Source organism: Dermacentor silvarum, chromosome 8, assembly GCF_013339745.2.
Source record: "Dermacentor silvarum isolate Dsil-2018 chromosome 8, BIME_Dsil_1.4, whole genome shotgun sequence".
In the NCBI taxonomy this organism is placed as follows: Eukaryota; Metazoa; Arthropoda; class Arachnida; order Ixodida; family Ixodidae; genus Dermacentor; species Dermacentor silvarum.
The window spans coordinates 155,550,995-155,570,945 of NC_051161.1; the positions used below are offsets into that span (position 1 = coordinate 155,550,995).

The 19,951-nt window shown below is 48.5% G+C and overlaps 1 protein-coding gene across 1 annotated transcript in view; it reads left to right on the top strand.

Annotated features, from left to right (window-relative positions):
- LOC119462516 (uncharacterized oxidoreductase YjmC) overlaps window positions 1-19,951 on the top strand; it is a 116,362-nt gene that overhangs the window by 57,774 nt on the left and 38,637 nt on the right. The window contains exon 8 of the mRNA XM_049672174.1: window positions 496-614. Coding sequence (XP_049528131.1) covers window positions 496-614 — 119 coding nt within the window. The remainder of the gene's footprint in view (window positions 1-495; window positions 615-19,951) is intronic.

Here is a 19,951-nt window from a genome sequence, read left to right on the forward strand (position 1 = left end):
CGCAGTCGTGCCATCATTCCAGCTTCATCAACCGTTTGTCGTCATGCCGTCCCTCAATCACCATCCCTTTCTCTCAATGTCTTCGGCGTCACGCTGTCGACGTTAAACCATCGCCATTGTTTAAGAACCGCCATCTGATTGTCGTCCAGCCGTCGGTGTTCTTCCGCCTTTGTCGTTCCATCGACGTCCCTGCGTCGGCGCCATGTAGTCGTCATCATCGCGCCATGCTCATGGACGACCTTGGCAAGCCACTGCTATAGCAAAGTGGGACAATTTAGGAGTATGTCGCATAAAGCCGAAGCAACTGAAGTCTCGGAATGACCACTACAAATGTTAAATAAACGGGACTTCAGAAATACGGCAGGTCGCTACATTGCTAGAATGCTAATCGCATTACCACCAACAGTGTTAGTGAGATTACTTTTGCCATAATTTATTGTTATACGGTTTGATCTACTTACGAGGTAATCACGTTTTCTATTTACGTCTCCCTAGGTGGCTTTAAGGGGTACGGGCTTGCCATGATGGTTGACTTGTTTTGCGGCGTACTTGCTGGTTCAAGCTATGGCAATAATGTTGGATCTCCGCTCCATGGCACGCAAGCTGCAAACATGGTAAGAAGCTTTGTTCGGGGAAGTTTTCGCGGAATGACGGATATAATGCGATTGCTTTATATACGCAGAGCAGGCGTCAAGTGGTGTGGACCACGGGATCTCCGAAAAGTTATGCAGATCCCACGCGTTGTGCGAATTGCCAAATATCGCGCCACAACGCTGCAGTACGATAGATGACACACGCAGCGAATTGCGTCAGCTAGAAGAAGTGCATGCATCACTTTTATAAGCAAAATTGTTGCTACGCGACCCGGCGTAATGCGCAAAGCGTCTCAAAGCGCGCACGTGGGTTCTTTTAACGGTGTTATATTGCGCCTTTTTAAGCGTCTGTCCCTGGCGTAATGGTTAGAGTATCGAGATTCTGTGATCCAAGAAACGGGTTCACAACCAACTATCAGAAATGTGTATATATTGCATGTTGTAGCGACGATGTAGAACACAGTAGCCAAAACTGTAAATCACGAGACTCACTCCCGTACTCACAAATGCTCCTTGAGTGAAGGAAAGCTCGAGCGTTTTGTTCTCAAATTTCAAGGTAGCCCCGCAGCTACCTCAAATCGCTCCTTGAGTTCAGTTAGCGCGTAAACGTGGCTGTCATGTGATGTGTCGCTCGCCTCGTCGGCTTTTAAGTGCGAAGCACTTTAGGGGCCCGGGCTGTCGGCGTGTAATGTGATCTCATTTCGTCGTGGTCACGCGCAAAAACAGGGTCAAAACAAGTGCAGAATTGGTCAAAACTCGATCAACATAAACTAAAATGATTCAGAACTATGTGAAAGATGGGAATAATCGAGCATTAAGAGCATTTATTAGCAGAAACTCGTTAAAATCATGATAATCTTGTAATGTGACCTCTGGTCGTCGTGGTGACGTGCAAAAACAAGTTCTCAGGACAGGGTCAAAACAAGTGCAGAATTGAGCAAAACCGGTTCAAAATAAACTAACACGATTCAGAATAATTTGAAAGATATCAATAGTCATAAATTAACCGAATCAATTGGCAGAAATTTGTGAAAATCGCTTCTATCATCAGCAAAGGCTTTGGCTACATGTGCGTGTTTGTTTGGCTCCATGTGCGTGGCGGTTTCCCACCAGTTGTGCCTTATCACAGGTGTCAAAACGGATGATGGATTGCTAAACACAAGTTAAACACAGAATAAAACAAGATAAACACAAGGGAAACACCGGCGAATCACTGCTTTGCACTTCCCCAGCTTTTACGTTGAGTGGAACTGCATTACCACCGAGTTTACCAAGGCCAATGTCCAGGACCGGTACACAATTGCGTTAACTTAGTAAGCAACCAAATCGGCGTAGTATAACAAGAGTGTCTGGCGAACATAAATTATAGGTCATGACATGAATTTCATGACATGCGTGGCATATAGGTCATGAAACAGCCGCCTTAAGCAAATGACACAGCAAAAAAAAAGATTAACAGTCAAAAACCACTGAAATGGTTTCGGACGTGGGCATTATTACGTGAAGTAAACACTAAAGGATGATGCTAGAAGTCATAGTCATTAGCATGACTCACCAAAATTTACAATGACTAAGCGAAAATAGATTATGACACTGAACTACCACTGAAATGGGTTCGGACGAGGGTACTAAGTGAAGGAAGCACAAAAGGATGGTAGTAGAAGTCATAGTCATAAGTGACTCATGACCACGACTCAGTAAAAATGACAATGACTCAGCGAAAAAGATTAACACCCAAAGACAATGAAATGGGTTCTGATGTGGTACTAAGTGAAGGAAAAGGCTAAAGGTTGATGGTCGAAGTCATAGCCATGAGAGAGAGAGGATGCATAGAAAGGCAGGGAGGTTAACCAGAGGTAGTTCCGGTTGGCTACCCTGCACGGGGTGAAAGAGTAGGGGGATAAAACGAGAAAGACAGGGGAATGGGGAAGAGAGAGAAAGAGAGACGAGCACAAACCAACCGCGTACTCTATAGAGCGGTAGGGGGCGGCGTTCTTAAACTCGATCGTGTAGGCCCGTAGACCACAGGAACCCTAGAAGCGCGAGTAAGGCCTTCAGCGCGGATGTTCTTTCGGAGCACTGACCTAAAGCTTTTAGTTCCATTCGCTTCCTGATTCGCTACGAAGCAGCAGCAACAGTCGAAATGTCTGGACGATGACGGCTGTTTAAGAAGTTAGTAGTGAGTGAGGTCATTACCGCATCGCGGGAGATCTATCACCACCACGTCGCCCACCGTTAGTATCAGCTGTTGCTTCGACCTGCATCACTGGCCCATGACGTCAGCCTGCCAGGTCCTGCTCGGACTATTCTGCACGGACTATTCTGTACTGTGTGGACATTTTCACGTTTTCATGTGAAAACGCATGAAAACGGACAGCCAAGGAAGGCGGCGCTGCTTGTCCGCTGGCCGCTTCGCTCCTGCCTGTTTTCGAAAGAAGGTCAGGTTTTTGCCTTTTCTGCTGCCTTCTCCTAGTCGGCAGGCCTCCCTGAACGTCTCAGGCTCCCGGCCGTGCTTACGGTTTGCGTGGGGAGCCTGTAATTTTGCCTCCGGCCGGTTTTGGCGGCTGACCTTCGGTCGGCTGCCTTGCTGATGGGGGATACCCACTAGCGGGGCATGGCTGACACCCCCGCTGTTCTGCTGCCGCCCGGGGGCGGTTCCCCTTCTGCGGGGGCTTCGACGCGCTCGGATGGCTCGGTCTTCTCGTCCGATGGTGACCGCGTGTTGAGAGCTGTGGATCTGGCCTCCCGCGGCCTGGGACCACCTGCTGTCTCTGCCGATCAGGTTGCGGGACCGGGCGGTGCCAATGTGCCTTCCCTCGTGCGGAGCCAAAAGTTGACGCCGCATTGACTGCGTCATTTCACCGTGCTGTTGATCTGCAAAAGCAGATCACCGACATTCTTTTCGACACGAACTGCAAGGTGACCAATCATCACGGGTCCCAGGTTTTGGGCCATCTGCGTGAACTGATCCAGGAGTGTGCTGACATGCGGGCTGTGGAGGCGAGGCAGTGTGGCCGTGCCGATGAGCTGTGCGACCAGCTCGAGCGGACCAGGGTGACAGGCGCTGGGGTTTCCCATGGTGTTGTTCCGACGACTTCGCAACCTGCCGCGTACGCTACGGTGGTCCGTGGTGGCATGCCGGTGTGTAGGGTGACCGGTGCGGGGGGCCCGAGCCCTGGTACTGTCGTGCCTCCTGGCGGTGCTGCTGACTCTGTTATCAGGCGAGACCATGCACACAATGTTTTTGACCCCACTCGTTACCTGCCACCGCGGCTGACGATTTATCGGCTGCAATGAAAACCAATGTCGATCTAGTAAAAGAGCGCATAGGTGGCATTAGTGAACGCAAGACTCCGCGCGGTCTGACCATTCTTTCGGACGAAAAAGGGTCTATGGACAGGCTTAAAGCTGCAATTGAAACCAACACGGTCACAAATACCACGATCTCTATTACGTTTGCACAGAAACGAAAGCCGCATGTTAAGCTCACTGGTGTAGATCCCGACGTACCCGCGGTCAACCTCATAGCCCAGCTGAACGCGAGAAATCCCAATTTAACGGTAGACCCTTCCACGTGGTCCGTACGTACATCTTTCAAAGAGCGGTCTGGCAACTTCACCTACGTGCTCGAGGTCGACCCGCCGACGTTCCGGTCACTCGTGGCCCGTGGTCGCGTTGCCGTGGGGTGGACGTCTGCTGCGGTGGTGGAGAATGTCCATGTACCTACGTGTACCTACGTGTACCTTCTGTGCGACATACGGCCATCCCCGCAGCGCTTGCCCTGTGCGGCAGCAGGCGGACAGGGCCGTGTGCACGCGCTGTGCGGGCGATCACCTCGTTACTCAATGTATGGTCCGTGTGGGTGACGCGGCTGCGTGTTGCAATGAATACCGCAATGCGGGTAATCATGGCGCGCACCCCACTGGCGATAAATTATGCCCTATCCTGGTCGGCTTGGTTGATCGCCTGCGAGCGCGAACCGACTATGGATAACGCTGCCTTCTTTGCAACAGAGGTGCCGCGCGGCGGTCTCGGTGCGTTTGGGGCGAGGGGCGCCGTTCGCGGATGCGCGGGCTGGTGCGCTGCTTCGCCGGCGTCGAGCGCTCACTCGGGACCGCCGCGCATGTTCCTTAACTTTCGAGGGCCGCGTTTACTTGTTCGTTTCTTCACTTTAACCTTCTTTCACAAGATCTGGCTACTTCTGGGTATTTTCTTTTTGGTGCCCCCTTCGTCTCGGGGTATGGGTATGTGCTGTAGTGGGAGCGCACGGTCCAGAGAGTGGGTCCCTGTTTGAGGCGTTCTTTTCTGGCCTCGCCGCATAGCATTCCACCATGGCTAGTGTTGCAGGGTTGAAATTCTTACAGGCCAATATGGTCCATACTCGCGACGCGACGAAGCTCCTTGTGGAGCATATGACACGCGGAGGCTTCTTTGCCTTCGCCTTTGTGTCTGACCCATACACGTGCGCTGACAGGATCCCGAACGTGCCTCTCTCGATTACCATCTTTCATGCACCGGTGCGCCCGCGGGTGATGTTACTGGCTCGCGCTCCCGGCTTTGATCTTTTTCCTTTATACCTCTCGCAGCTGGTGGTTGCCGTCAGTTGCGAGGGTGTTGGGCAGTCCTTTATACTTGTAACGACGTATGCCCCGCTTCATCGACCACTGGACCCGATTCTTGACGAACTGGCCCAGTGTTTCTCGCGTTTCCCGTCGCGCGACTTCATTCTTGCCGCCGATTTTAACGCGAAGCACCCGCTTTGGGGTCCTGCTTCCAGTGATGTACGTGGGGTCCAGCTGGTCCAGTTTGCCTGTGCTAATGAACTGCACGTCCTTGTAGCGACGTATGCCCCGCTTCATCGACCACTGGACCCGATTCTTGACGAACTGGCCCAGTGTTTCTCGCGTTTCCCGTCGCGCGACTTCATTCTTGCCGCCGATTTTAACGCGAAGCACCCGCTTTGGGGTCCTGCTTCCAGTGATGTACGTGGGGTCCAGCTGGTCCAGTTTGCCTGTGCTAATGAACTGCACGTCCTCAATAGTCCGGACTCTCCTCCGACTTTTGATACACCTTATGCGAGCTCCTGGATTGCCGTGTCGTTGGCGTCTATTCCGTTGACGCGTGCCGGGTTTGTCTGGTCGGTGTCGGATTCCGACACGCTATCTGACCACAGATACATAGAATTTTCATTCTCGGGCATGACTGGCGTGCGAACGACACGCTTGACTAACTTTGCGCGTGCCCAGATCCTGGACTCGTTAAACCGCTCCGTGTGGTTTGACCGCGTCATTGGGTGTCGATTCTCCTCGAGCATGACCCTTGATCTCGTATTGGAGCAATTTTATCGTATTTACGATGCTCTTCACACACGCAACCTACGTGTGGTCAAGCCGCACGCTACTCCGGGCAACGCCTGGTGGACGCCACAACTGGCCGCCGAGCGGTCCAGGGTGCCACTATCCGCCGACGGCTCCAACGGACGCGCGATCGAGACCTGCGCGATGTGTTCAGGGTACAATATGCTCGCGCCTTCGCCTGTTACAAACGTAATATCCGACACGCCAAAGACACGTTTGACAGGTCCCTATGCCAGGAGCTTACGTCTCGCAATCTTTTCGGTGAGCCTTTTAAGCTGGCGTTTGCCAAGCTATCGCCACCGACGCATCTGCCCCCACTTTAATTCAGTCGGATGGAAATCTGGCTTCCTCTGTTCTCAGCTCTGCCGCGTTGCTCTTACGAGTGCATGTCGGCGTCGATGATCCTGCTGAGGACAGCGACTTTCATCGTCGAGTGAGATGTGTTGTCGACGCTCCGTACCCTTGCACCGCTGACGACTTTTCCTTCACGCTCACGGAGGTGGAGCACGCTGTTTTTTTTTTTTTTTTTTTTTGGGGGGGGGGGGGGCAACCCTCGCGCGGCGCCGGGGCTGGACGGGCTTACCGCCATGTTCATTAGGAACCTGTTCCGCCTTCAACCCCACTTTTTCTCCGTATTTTTAATGCTGCGCTCACTTTGGGTCATTTTCCTTCATGTTGGAAGGCGGGTCGAATCATTTTCATTCCCAAACCTGACCGTCGCCCTGGCCAATCTTCTGCCTACCGCCCCATTGTAATGAATTTCCTATTTGGCAAAATCCTTGAACGTCTACTCAATTCCCGGCTCTATTACTTTATCTGCTCTCGAAATCTCATTCATCCCCGCCAATTTGCATTCACTCATGCGCGGAGCACCCCTCTAGCCCTTCATGCCTTGCGGCAACACCTGTTTTCGCTTAAAACTGCGATGACCCAGGCGGTGTTAATTTCGCTGGACTTTACCGGCGCTTTCGACAGCGTCTGGCACGATGCTGTCTTGTTCTTTTTACGTAAGCACCACTGCCCTGCCAACCTTTACTATCTGCTTCAGTCTTTTCTGTCGGGCCGTTGGGTGGTGTACCGGTCCAGTGCGGGTGAGGTTTCGGTATGCCCTTCCATAGCCAGCTCGCAGGGTTCGCCTATTAGCCCTTTATTGTGGAACATCATCATCCACTCCCTCCTGGACCTTGACTTCCCCGCCGGCGTTCATGTTCAGGCGTACGCAGACGACACCATTATCTTAACATGTGGCACTTCGCGTCTGCAGCTGCAGGCATTAGCAGAATCTGCCCTCACCTTGATCTGTAATTGGGCCGCACAGAACAAGGTTAAAATTAGCTCTCAAAAATCGTTTTTGTTTTCTTCACAATGGGCATATTGGAACGTCAAAACGACGTCCGTCTATTCGTCTGGACGGAGTCTTTCTTCAGCACAAAGATCACATTAAACCGCTCGGTGTGGTCCTTGACGATCGGCTTGACTTCTTTGCCCATGTTGAGTACATTAAAACTAAAGCCGAGCTATTGGTATCCCGATTGCAAAATTTCTTCCGTTTGCATTACTCCCTTCCTCCCGCTACTATTCGGCGGTTGTACAGTCAGGTTCTGTTGCCTGCAGTTGCATATACGTCGCCCGTATGGTGGCCACCTTTTCCGTCAGTTCACCTCGTTGCTCGGGTACATTCCGTACAACGATCAATACTGATCGCGCTTACTGGTGCTTATCATACCACTCGTACATCAGCACTCCACATCCTAGCTAATTGTCCCCCTCTTACGGTGGAGTTGGACCGCCTCGCTGCGGAATTCTCCCTTTTCACTCGGCGGCAAGTCACTCATTACGGCCCACAACCATCTATCCGGCCCAGGTCGAATATCCCTGTGCTCAATGGACCAAGCACCCGCGTGATAAGTGCCGCTTCACATTCATGAGGTTAACTCCTCTTCAGGCGGCACAGCTCCTCGCACGCGGGCGTATCATATTTATACGGATGGCTCCTTTTGCAATAGTACGGCGGGCGCTGCTTTTGTAGCGTTCGAACCAACTGGTCGCCTGACTGTGGTTCGGAAATTTCGCTTGTTGGAGGCCCCTAGTGCGTATGCCGCTGAGGTGTGTGCCATGTCGGAGGCGCTCGCGTATGCGGCATCTGTGCGTGGCACGGCCCCGGTATACTTGTATACTGACTGCTTGTCCCTCCTCACCTCGCTCTCAAGTCTTTATACTACAGACGCACGTGTACGACAAGTGAAGCGCGCACTGCGTGCCTTGAGCGCCGGCAGCCGCCGTATCCTTCTGTATCATGTCCCGGGGCACCGGGGAGTGGCGGGTAACGAGCTTGCGGACATGGCTGCGTCGTCTGCTCGTTCGACTGGAATGGTACAACCCTGTGCCACTTCCTTTCGAACAATTCGCCGCCGCTTTTACGCCATTGCCAAACACCAATGGCATGCCTACTGGTCCCGGGAGGGGGTCGGCACGTCTCTCTATCGCTGGGTGCGTAGTGTTCACGCCGTCCCTCCTTAGTTCCCCCCGAACCGCCATCTCGCACGACTCATGACGGAACATGGGCATTTTCCTCATTACTTGTATCGGTTTCATCTCAGTTCCTCGAGTCTGTGCGTGTGTGGGGAGGAGTGTGACGGCGCGCTCCACTACCTTACTTTGGGCCCGCGCCCCGCTGACATTGCCGCTCAGTTGCGGACGGAGTGTCATATTCGTGACATCACGCCTGATGCTTTCCCGAGGTTGCTTCACAGTAAGCGATCGCGGGCTTTACTCCTATAGATGGCTCATACCATTACATCACTCTTGCCTGTTGTTCCTCGTCTGTCTGCTCTCCCTGATGCCTCTTAACATTTACTCCTCTTTTACCTGGTCTTTTTCTTTCCTCCCCTGTTATCTTCGTTTCTGCTTTCATATCCCTCTTGTTACTTTCGCATGCTCTGTTTCATGCCACTTGCACAGTTTATGCCAACCGTGGTGGGGTTCGCCCCGTGTCATCTGGCTTTAACTGCATGCACCATCCTCATATCGCTTGCCTTGTCCATCTCTTTCCCTACTATGACTGTTCACTCTCATTACTCACCAGTTTTTCGTAGCATTCGGACATTCGCAGGTACCGGATGGACACGGTCTTCCTGCGTGCGTTCATTCTGGTTCCACGATACGGCCCTACCATCTAGACCTACCAGCTGCTCAAGCCTTTAACTTTGTTTTTTTCTTTCATTTAATCTTCTGCAATAAACATGCCGATCGCTGGGGATCACTGCCGAGAGCCACCACATATTTTCCTTAATTTCCTTCCGGAGCCGATTACCAGGTTATTTTGTTGTTCCACTGGCACTACCTGACTTGTTTTTCGCTGATTCCGCTTAAGCTCGCTGTCTTGGCTTCCGATTTTTTTTTCTGTGATTGGTTTTTCTCGGAATTTGTTTTTGGTTTGTCAGCCTTGATGACCCCTCCTCTTTTATTTGCTGATTGGTTTTAATGCCCGTTATACCTTTCGGTGGTGTGGGCTTTCCCCTACTTTCTTTTTTGGTTCTTTTCTCCGAGGGGGACAAACTAAGCCATTAGTCGACGATTGTCCAATTGGTCTAGCACTCTGCACAGCACTTGTCTCTCCACACTATAGCGCGGCCAGACACAGATAATGTGTTCGAGTGTCTTATCGCTGCTGCACATGTCGCTCGTGGTCATTCCAGTCATTCCAGTAAGGAAGACATGTGAGCAGTGGACATAAATATAGGCTGATGATGATGATAATGATGCATTTGTAAATGCAAAGCCTACCCACAGACTGTGCAGTACGGTGTGTTCACGTCAGTGTTTTACGCGTTCCTCAAAAGCAGGAACGAAAGCTCGTTCCTCGTTCCTTTCCAATATTGAAAGGAGTTCCCGTTATAAGTTCCTTTAATGCGAAAATAACGCGTTCCAGTTACACTTCGAACATTGGAACGTGTCGTTACATTAACGCTACATTTGATTATATTAATTTAAAACATCGCGTCGGATAATCCTGAGGCGAAATAAAGTGAGCAATTTAAAACTCACATCGAACTATGTATATTATACGAATTTCAAAATCGCCGACAGCAAATTATCTGGAGATAAAAAGAATCCAAAGAAACGCTCCTAGACGAATTTGTTCAGGGAGCACCGCACATACTCCAGACATGTCTAACTGCAACTTTGGCGCTCGTCTAATACAAGGGCAACACATATAGCACCTTCCACTTCGGTCTTCAAATGCGTAGTCAATATACTGCGCTTCAGATGTGCAGATAGAAAGTTACGCACATGCATCAACATAATTAAATTTCTTGCACAAGAAACCGTATCGAAAGGAACAATACTGTCACGTAGTAGTGACGCTGAAGTAAACAGTCGTAAAACTGTGTATGACGAAACTGATTCTTTATTGGGCGAACTTGTGCCCACAAAAGCAAGCTACACTCAAAGCACAACGAAAGCGGCGAACACAGTCGGCAGTCGTCGAAAATCGGATCAGCGGCGAAACGCGTCGGCTTTTATACCTGAGTCATCGAAGGTTCCAGAATAATCCCTGGTACGCGCGTGTCTTCCAGAAAGTTCTAGACAATTCGCGTCGCTCATACAATCAGATAACATAAGCGTCGGTGAAAACAGGCAACGGAAAGAAGCATCGATAACGTTCTAGAAACTTCCGATACAGGCGCGTTCTGCGCCGAGCGATAACGTTTAACATTTGTTAGCCGGTGCATGGAAAGCGGCCATCGGCGAAAGATAAACATGTATACGTGTCAATACATAGGCGTTTAAAATGAATGCGGATACAATATTGCAGCATGAGCGGAAGAAAAATGCCCATTATACACATTCGCAACTTAGTAAAGTCCCTTGTTTGAACTCAGCAAGAGCTGTATCTCGATGTTGGTGTCCGACAGACGAACCCTTCCTTCGTCAGCACTTCGTTGGCAACGTTGAAGAGCCGTTCCACCGAAGCTCTTGAGGGGACTGCCGTGCTGTACTTGAGGAAAAGTTGGTTCGGTCCCTCGAAGTTCTTCATCTCTGACAGTGGGTAGTCAAATTGTACTAACTGGTACCGCGAGAGCTCATCCTGTTCCTCGACTGGAAGGGTTTGGTACCCGAACGAGAAGAAATCTTCAGGCGCGGACGAGGTGAAAACATCTGCGCTGGCTGGTTTGGTCACCACAGCCAACTCTGTCTTTATGTTTATGGTCTACAGGAGGGAGCGTCACGTGACAATCTTGAAGCCTAGTCATAAAAAAATATAGCGTAGAACTCTCGAAAAAAATGCATCATAGTCACGGGACAGGCAAGCAGTAGTTCTTTGCACCTCAAGCGGCCGCCCATCCGCCCTGCATGATATGCTGCGTACGAGCGTGCGTCTGTTCAATTCTGTGGAACGTTTACAGAAGGAACGCCGTTCCCTCTGCCATTCCTTCGTAAACGTAACGAGTTATCGTTACAGTTCCACCTCCCCTTAATGGAACGGTGGCGTCCCTCCGTACCTCCCAAAAGGAACTAGTTCCAGGAACGCCGTTGCATGGAACGCTGTTCCGTACAACACTGGTTCACGTCGTGGTAATCCAGGCGGGAGATGTATCCGTATATCCGGAGACAACGAACACAAACGACACATTGTGAAAGTCTTCGAGTTCCACAGGGGCAAAGCACATTCACGGGACATAAATCGCAGCCGAGCCGCAGCGTCTGTTCGCGAAAGTGGAATCAAGACACATTGGCCACTTTCATGTTCAGATCGGGCGGCTTCGTCCTTGGATTCGGCTTGTCCTGGAAGTCATTGAAAGATTGTGCTGTGTCCCTTGTCATGATATATGTCTCGTATTTCTGAGGCCAGTTGTTCATTGGGTCCGTGGCGCATTGGGCTTTGTATGCACTGAAGGGCTGCCTTGGAATCACTAAACACTGCCCATTATTGCGGTGCTTCCTGATTATTGAAATCTAGTGCAGCACGGAGTGCCGCAAGTTCTGCACCCGTCGAGGTGGTAACAAATGAAGTTTTTAGCAATGAGCATGGCTGTGGTAACGAGACTCTTCAACACCTTCTCTGTGACTGTCCTCGCTACAATTTACAGAGACGATCGGTCGCAATCGCAATAGTGCGCTTTGGCCAAAGAGCTCTATCAGAGGAACTTGTTTTAGAATGCCGCCATCACAAGCCATCGCTGCGGAGGGTGACGAGGGCACTGTTGCAGTTTTTAAGGGCAACAGACTTGGACAAGCGGCTGTAGCCTGAACAGATGTTTATAGTGCTGCAAGTGCTACTGTGCTGTGTGGTAACAGTATGCGGTGACAGGGACCGATTGTGATTGTGTATCTGTGCTCCTTTCTTTCTCTATCTCTGCTTTTCTGTCACTTTACCTCCCCCTCCCCTCTCTCCCCAGCGTAGGGTAGCAAACCGGATCTTCCCATCTGGTTAACCTCCCTGCCTCCCTTTCTTCTGTCTCTCTCTCTATGACTAACTCTTTCGTCTTAAGGTCTCAGGCGTAGCGAAAGGGACTCCTGGGGACTCATCACATGAATTCATGACATGCGTGTCATGTAGGTCATGAAACAGCCGCCTACTTCTTGTTGCTCTCATGGCCATTGCGTTAACTTATTGGTAGGCTCCCCACACACTGCTTCGCATAACATCCATTCCCATAGGGCGTGGGATATGCCGGCTTTTACTACTATTAAAACGTTTATATCAATTTAACCATAGAAATATAATCTCCTAAATGCCTATTGTTTCATAAGAAGTACATAGAATAGCATTAAGTAAGACTACAGCGAATGCTAGCGTAAGATCCGTTGTACTACCGTGGTAATGATGAGAAGTACAGGCTAAGGAAACGCGCGTTACAATTGTCAACGAATAATTTATTTACTCACCGAGATGACTCAGTGGCTTTGATGTTCTGGTTCAAAGCACGAAGTCACAGATGATGGCCGCTCAGATCGCACCAAAACACTTTGACGGTGCGAACTCAGAGACCACGGGGGAAATGCTAGAACACTCATTACCTTTGGGCACCCGTCAAGGTTCCCCACATGGTCAAAAGTAATTGGAACCCACCACTATGGCGTCTGAGCGTTACGTGTGTTGCTTTTTCTGATGGATGCCAGTTGCCTCCGTAGCTTTTAATTCGACAATGATGTTGCGCATTTTCAAGCACGTTGTTTTGCGGACCGGTGAAATCCTCTGGAGCGCTTCGGCAACGGTATAACTCTACTGTAGCTCCGAGACAGATCTACCTGGCTGACAGGAAGACCACCAGCTAGTGTAGTGACGTGTCGCTTTATTCCGTGCATGAGCCAGTTGATGACCTGCATACGGGTTTTCTTCATGCGAGTGCTCCAAAACTGCTATCGGTGCCACTGCTTCCACGTGTTTCTCGCGACTGATCGTACAAAGCCGCATCAGTTCAAGTACGGCGCGATAGATTGCAACTACGGCGGACTTCTTACCACAGAAAAGAAGACAATTCCGAAGATTCCTCCATTATTGTCCATTATTGGGAGTACCGTCGGTGTGCTAGATGGCTGCATGCGGGTCTGGCTGCGCGAGCGCCGGCGTTTGCCCCGCCTGAGCGGCTTGTACTCGGGTACATCTTCGCTCAGTACGCTAATCCAATGACGGCGAAGCTCACTGCAGCAAGGCAAACCTCTCTAGGCATGAGCAGGTCCATTCTCTTTAGTTGTTTTCAGTTTTCCTTGATCTCTAGCAGCTAGTTGATCTCAAAAAAAAAAAGTGTACCGTAATTTTCTGTAGGATGTGCGCTCTTTGTGGTATATAAAGTTAATAATTACGTGAGCGTCGCTTCAAAATGGTCAGTTTAATAGCCTTGTAATGTCTATAAACACCCGATTCCAACGGGGAAGTGAACAACCATAAAATGGCTTTCAAACGGACACCTGCATGCATACACAGGTGATGCGAATGTTTTATTTCAATATATAGCACACAATAAGAATACAATAGCATATAATACCTCAGACCATATATGGTCGCTTAGCGCAAATAATGAAGGAGGGACGGGGTCAAGGAGAGCGCCTACTTTCGACTCTTTATTCATTTCTTTTTTTCACTTAATATCTATGCACAGACATGCATGCTCAGCATGCAGAACAAAACACCATACGTGCATCGCGCAAATCGCAACCATTTATCCAAAAAATATTTTTTCGGCTTCCAAGAGCGAAACTGACGTATCACTGATACATGATGGCCCACGTGCCTTAATATGAAAGGCCTCTAACAACTCACGTGCCGTGGCGTCCTTGCTTTTACCCAGAATCCGCACCTTGTCCAGACGTGGATCACAATCATGTTAACTGCAGTGGGACGGCAAATGTGCTCCATCTTTAGCTGTTAAATATAGTTCGTGTTCCCTCGCACGCTTGTTAACGTACCTTCCCGCCCGGCAGACATAAGTCCGTATTCGCGCTAAGCGACCATGCAGGGTAGCAGTTTGTCTTGTGAGATCCCACAATAGGCCAAATGATGACACAGATGTCTAAGGTATAACATGAACCGACTAGCCCAGCAACAAGCTTTATTAGAATAGCATATAACTTTCGAACATTACATTATATTTTATTGTGATAAAAAAAGACCTTTGGGCTGTGTCATAGCTCCTAATACAGACAATGCTAGCAATTAGTAGCAGATATACGTAACATTTCTTTGGTGCGAACAATCCAGCCATTAGTGGGTACATCATGCAGATTTTAAATTACTGTATGTCTGTCTGGCTGCACAAGCGTCAGCCGAACGTAAAATTGTTTGTTTGCAATAATAAATAAAAACTGCCTAATCTCACAAAGTAAAAAGAAATCGGGCTCTGAAACACACAAAAAAAATCCTAAACGAATGTATTTACTATGAAAAATTAACTAAGGGAAACGAATACCTAAGAAAGTTTTGATGTGCTTTAACATAATTGCATGTTTCTCATCAACCCCTTATCTTATTCAGAAGCCAGGCTACCAACACAAGCACGCAGAGCAACTGCCTTTCCAAGTGGGCTGCATGTGTGGCACTTGCATTGGTGTACAAGTTGAGAAGATCTCCAGATAATGTGTCCTGCTGCACCGCAGTTGTTGTCGCACTATTCTGGCTGGAACATTTATCTACATTCTAAAATCCTACCAGCTCAAACATTGCCGCCAAAAGCACTTTAACTACATGCATTTCCCTTCATAGGCACCTTGTAGCTGACGTCTTTGTATATGTTATCCAGGGGGAGTATTGTGTAAGTTTCCACCTTGTGGACATGTCCATTTCGTCTGCTGCTGAAGTGCTGATTGGCTGAGGGCGCCTGTCTCCTTCTGACGCGTAGCCCAGGTGAGCCGTAGGTGACAATTAAAGAAGGAAACTGAAGAGAAACGTGCAGCGCCGCGACTGTCCCTCACTGTGAGAACAGCTCAACAGCACTGCACAGGGAGGGTTAAGGGGAATAAAATAAGTGATGAGGGAGGAGGCCTTCCCCAGTCGAGCGGCAGGGCCGACCGCCCGAAGAAGGCCCCCAGCCAACTCAGTCATAATTTAATGAGCAGACGAAATGCACATATCCACTAGGTGGACACTTACAGAATACCCCCACAGGTTTCTTTTCTTCAGCCGTATTCAATGAAGGTGACGTGCCCCTTAATCATTTCTGCTAAATATAAATGTCAACCTCTCAAACGATCAATTTACCTTATCGTTGCCTTTTGTGTTCTGATAGAATTCCACGAACAGCATGCACTCTGGTCCTACAAACTCAAGCAGTAGTACTATTGACAAATATATTTTATGTGGAATATAACACCATTCGTGTTCTAGACACTACCTGTCAGGTGTAGGCCCCCGATGATATGCAGCAGTAAATCTGCGTAGAAAATATGCTCCGTCTGCTCTGGTTGTAGCTTCAGCTTAAAGTGAACTATGAAGGCCGGACCAATGAATTTCCCCCATTTGATGCGGATGACTGTTGGTTTCCATCGGGCTGGCAGAAGTTCAGCAATTGACCGAGGAACAAAATGCAGGGTAGCAGTTTGTCTTGTGAGATCCTACAATAGGTCAAATGATGACACAGACTGTAAAAATTGCGATGCTGAAAAGTGCAGTATATAGCGCATTACTACCATTAGTTCAGAAAAGCTAAGATTAACAAAAAAGGTATGGTATTCTTCGTAATGTACACTTATTCGTGCTAAAATAACTTCAGCATGCCACTAAATACTAAATTTCTGACCACAAATACTACCAAATAGCTGCATTAGAAATTGTGGGCAGTAAAAAAAGCTCACTCCTCAGCACTTGCACTTTATCGGCAACGGATTACGCATATCATAATCGTGACTGTGCTCTATAAAACAAGAATATGATTGTTGACGAGGAATAAACACTAATGTTTTTTTTTCTAATTGCATAGCTGTTTCGTGTTAGTGGTTCTATATAACATGGTGTCCCTATTTCGCTATTTTGTCAATGGGGTGAGACGTAATAGCAAAATTATTAAAAGTTTATGAAAATAATCACACACTAATTACCAGGCAAATTAGTCAAGTACTCCTGTAGCAGCTAGATTCGTTCAAGGATGCAAGTTGGTACAATTCCAACAGGAATGCACCATATTCATCGGCGCTTTCCGGTCAGCACAGACGCTGATATTTTTTTTTTTTGTCAGCTGTTCTTTCTACGGAACACATCACGCAGCATAATGCCAAAAATTTTCTGTACAAAGAGAGCTCGTGCACTAAGTAAGTCCCGTGTACGTAGCAAATCAAACGAAAAGACATAGCCCAACTAAAAAAAAATGTGGTGGTAGCGTGAACTTGAAAATGCAGTTTATGAAACGTACGTCAGATGCTGCCGCATAGCACATTAAAAAAGGCAAGGCAAGAAAACACTAAAGGTGGTGATCAACTATAGACTGCTGAATTTTCGTAAGATAAAAAAACTTGCGTATATGTGAAATGAGGGAGCACAGGAAGTGCAGGCATCCGCGCTGGTTCACTGACCATATGTGTTACAATTTGAACAAACAGGCTTACAAACAACTTCTAAAACGAAGTACAGGAAACAAAACCGCTTTCTTTTTTTCATATGCTTGAGCTAAGCACTCAACCATATGCATTTTGCCACAGCTATACTATAACTTCTTCCCCTCTACTAAAAGACTTCTTTCCCAATCGTTCTAAACAGGCGCCAGCGGTATCGTCTGTATTTCTGTTTAAGCAAAGCGGAACCAATAGCAGATTGTTGGGCCGAATTTCCCACAAGCTGCAATTCGCAATAAAAGATAATAAAGCTTCGTGCAGGTTTATGCTGCCTCGTATAATATACGTCAGGTGATATTGACTGCAACGCGAGCAACATAACAGGAGCCAGTCATGGTTGCACACATCGGCAACGTGTTATCGGCAGCACGACGGTGACGTCACACAAAATAACGCATCACCGTAATGTTCTTCTTCTTCTTCTTTCTGGGGTTTTACGTGCCAAAACCAGTTCTGATTATGAGGCACGCCGTAGTGGAGGGCTCCGGAATAATTTCGACCACCTGGGGTTCTTTAACGTGCACTACAACGCAAGCACACGGGCGTTTTTGCATTTCGCCTCCATCGAAATGCGGCCGCCGCGGCCGGGATTCGATCCCGCGATCTCGAGCTTAGCAGCGCAACGCCTTAGCTGACTGAGCTACCCCGGCGGGTATCACCGTAATGTGCTTCGATGCAAAAATAGCTCACTTTCGCACATTTTCTGTCCTGTCGTTGCGTGATTAAGTCAGAAATCTATCAGCAGCACTCGGTCTTGAAGGTAAAGAAAGCGGCACATAGGCCGTTCTATCCGTTGTCTCCGCCTAGAGACAAACATTATGAGAAATGTTACAGATTGTTGTTAGTGAATTTCCTTTATTTACGAGCAACTTACGAACGCAAATTATCTACACACATTGTCATTGTTAAAGCTTAAAGATGCATCTTGAACATCGTAATTTCATTGTCAAGTTATTGTCACTTTAACTTCTCATTTACTTTATGCTATGAAAGTTCACACTTCACCTAGAAAACTTGTTCCAATCGTACATTGCATATTGCATATTTATGCATGCGAAACATTATGCGGATACCATGTCCAGTGGAATTCGCTTTCGACGAAGCTTTCTTTCGTGTTTGCGAGGAGCGCTTGTTCTTTTTTATAGCGACGACTTGCAAGTGTATATGTTAGACTCATTTTCACCGAGATTTGTCTCCATCCGCATAAACTTGTGACACTGCAATGTGGAGATTCCACGAATCACGGCGAAGTATAGACGACGGCAAAATTACGACTATAGAAAAACAACGAAAATATAACGACAAAGGCTGAGATCTGCGTGACAATAAAGGCGTAGTGACATTCTAATGATGACGTCAGCGTGACGACAATTACATGACGACACTGTCATGACGAAGGCGTAACAGCACGCTGCCATGACAACAATAGTAGGACGCCATGGAGCTGATTACACGGCAACGACGGTACTATGGCGACGACACAATGACAAGATAGTATAATATGGCGATGGCATGAATCGATAAAATGGCGACTGCAAAACTAGGAAGCGTCACGACGACCGGTTGGCGACGACAAAATGACGAGACTGCAAGATTACGATGGTGTGACAACGACCGCATAACAACGAACGAATGGTGATGGCGTGACGACCAAAAATGACGACTATAGATTGATAATGGCCGCATGACAACGGCGTAGTGGCGGTGACGAAAACGATGACGACGGCATGGGAACAATCGAATGACAATTCAGGCGATGAAGTGATGACACCGGCATAACGATAACGGCGTGTTTGTGTTGAACCGCGCGTCTGCGTTTGCCTACATCACCTGCCCCTCAGGCCGCCTTGGTTCGCACTACGTCCGGGATGAGCGTACTGCACGAAACTGCAGCCATTGGTAAAGAGGGAAAGAAGTGAAGAAAGCTTACCTTTAAATAAACGTCTCCGTTCCTTTATCCGCGCAATGATTTTTTTTAACACGAAAGTGTTTTATGCCGGGGTCCACCAAGACTTCACTGACGTATTTCCGTCACGGATATGACGTTCTTACAATGTACACGAACATAATACAAAGAAAGAAACCAGAAGAAAAAGTTCCACAAACATGCAAAATTTGGAAATCGAACCCACGACCTCTCGGTCCGCGACGATAGATCGCCGAGCGTTTAACCCATTGCGCCACAAACGCATTTGCAGAGAGCTACACAGACGCGCCTTATATATCTAACACTCCTCCGTGTACCTGCGCTCTTGCTCGGGGCGGTGCCGCCGCCTACGAGCAGAAAAGAGAAGTACTGCATTATGACACTAACGCGCACCGACAGTGAACGCTTCGGTGGTCTCAGCACTACGACGCCTCGATGCCAGCATTCGAAGGGACGCTGGCATCAAGAAGCACTACCAACGCCCTAGGTGGCGTTCACCGTACTCAGCACAGCGGAGCGTGGCCTCCGCAATTAGCTCTGAAAATGTTTCTGAAGTTGATCGCGGAGGCTGCAATTACGACGCGCTGTACGCGCTGATTTGACTCGGTGACGATTCAGTTACGTGCTTTGTCTTGCGCGTTGTATTAGTGTGTCAGTTACGTGCTTCGTCTTTCGCGTTGTGCTAGCGTGTGCAGCGTAGTGCAGCTTCCATATGCACGACGGTTGCTCATGGTCATCGACGTTGGTAGTCGTGATGGAGGAGACGTGCCACCAGGCGTCAGCGTGGGTGCATCAACGCCTAAGGGCGCTTTAGCCACAAAACACCAATAGACATTATATATCAATGTGCAATAAACATTACACTACTTCTGTGAAGACACGTTTCACTTTCGTGTTCTATACCGATTCCTATATAAGAGGGATCAACCACATTTTCTTTCTTTTTTTTTATAAGCCATTTGTGATGGTTCACCTACCAAAAGACGTGATGTTTTAGCAATGGAGCCACTCGTCTAACTTTTCAC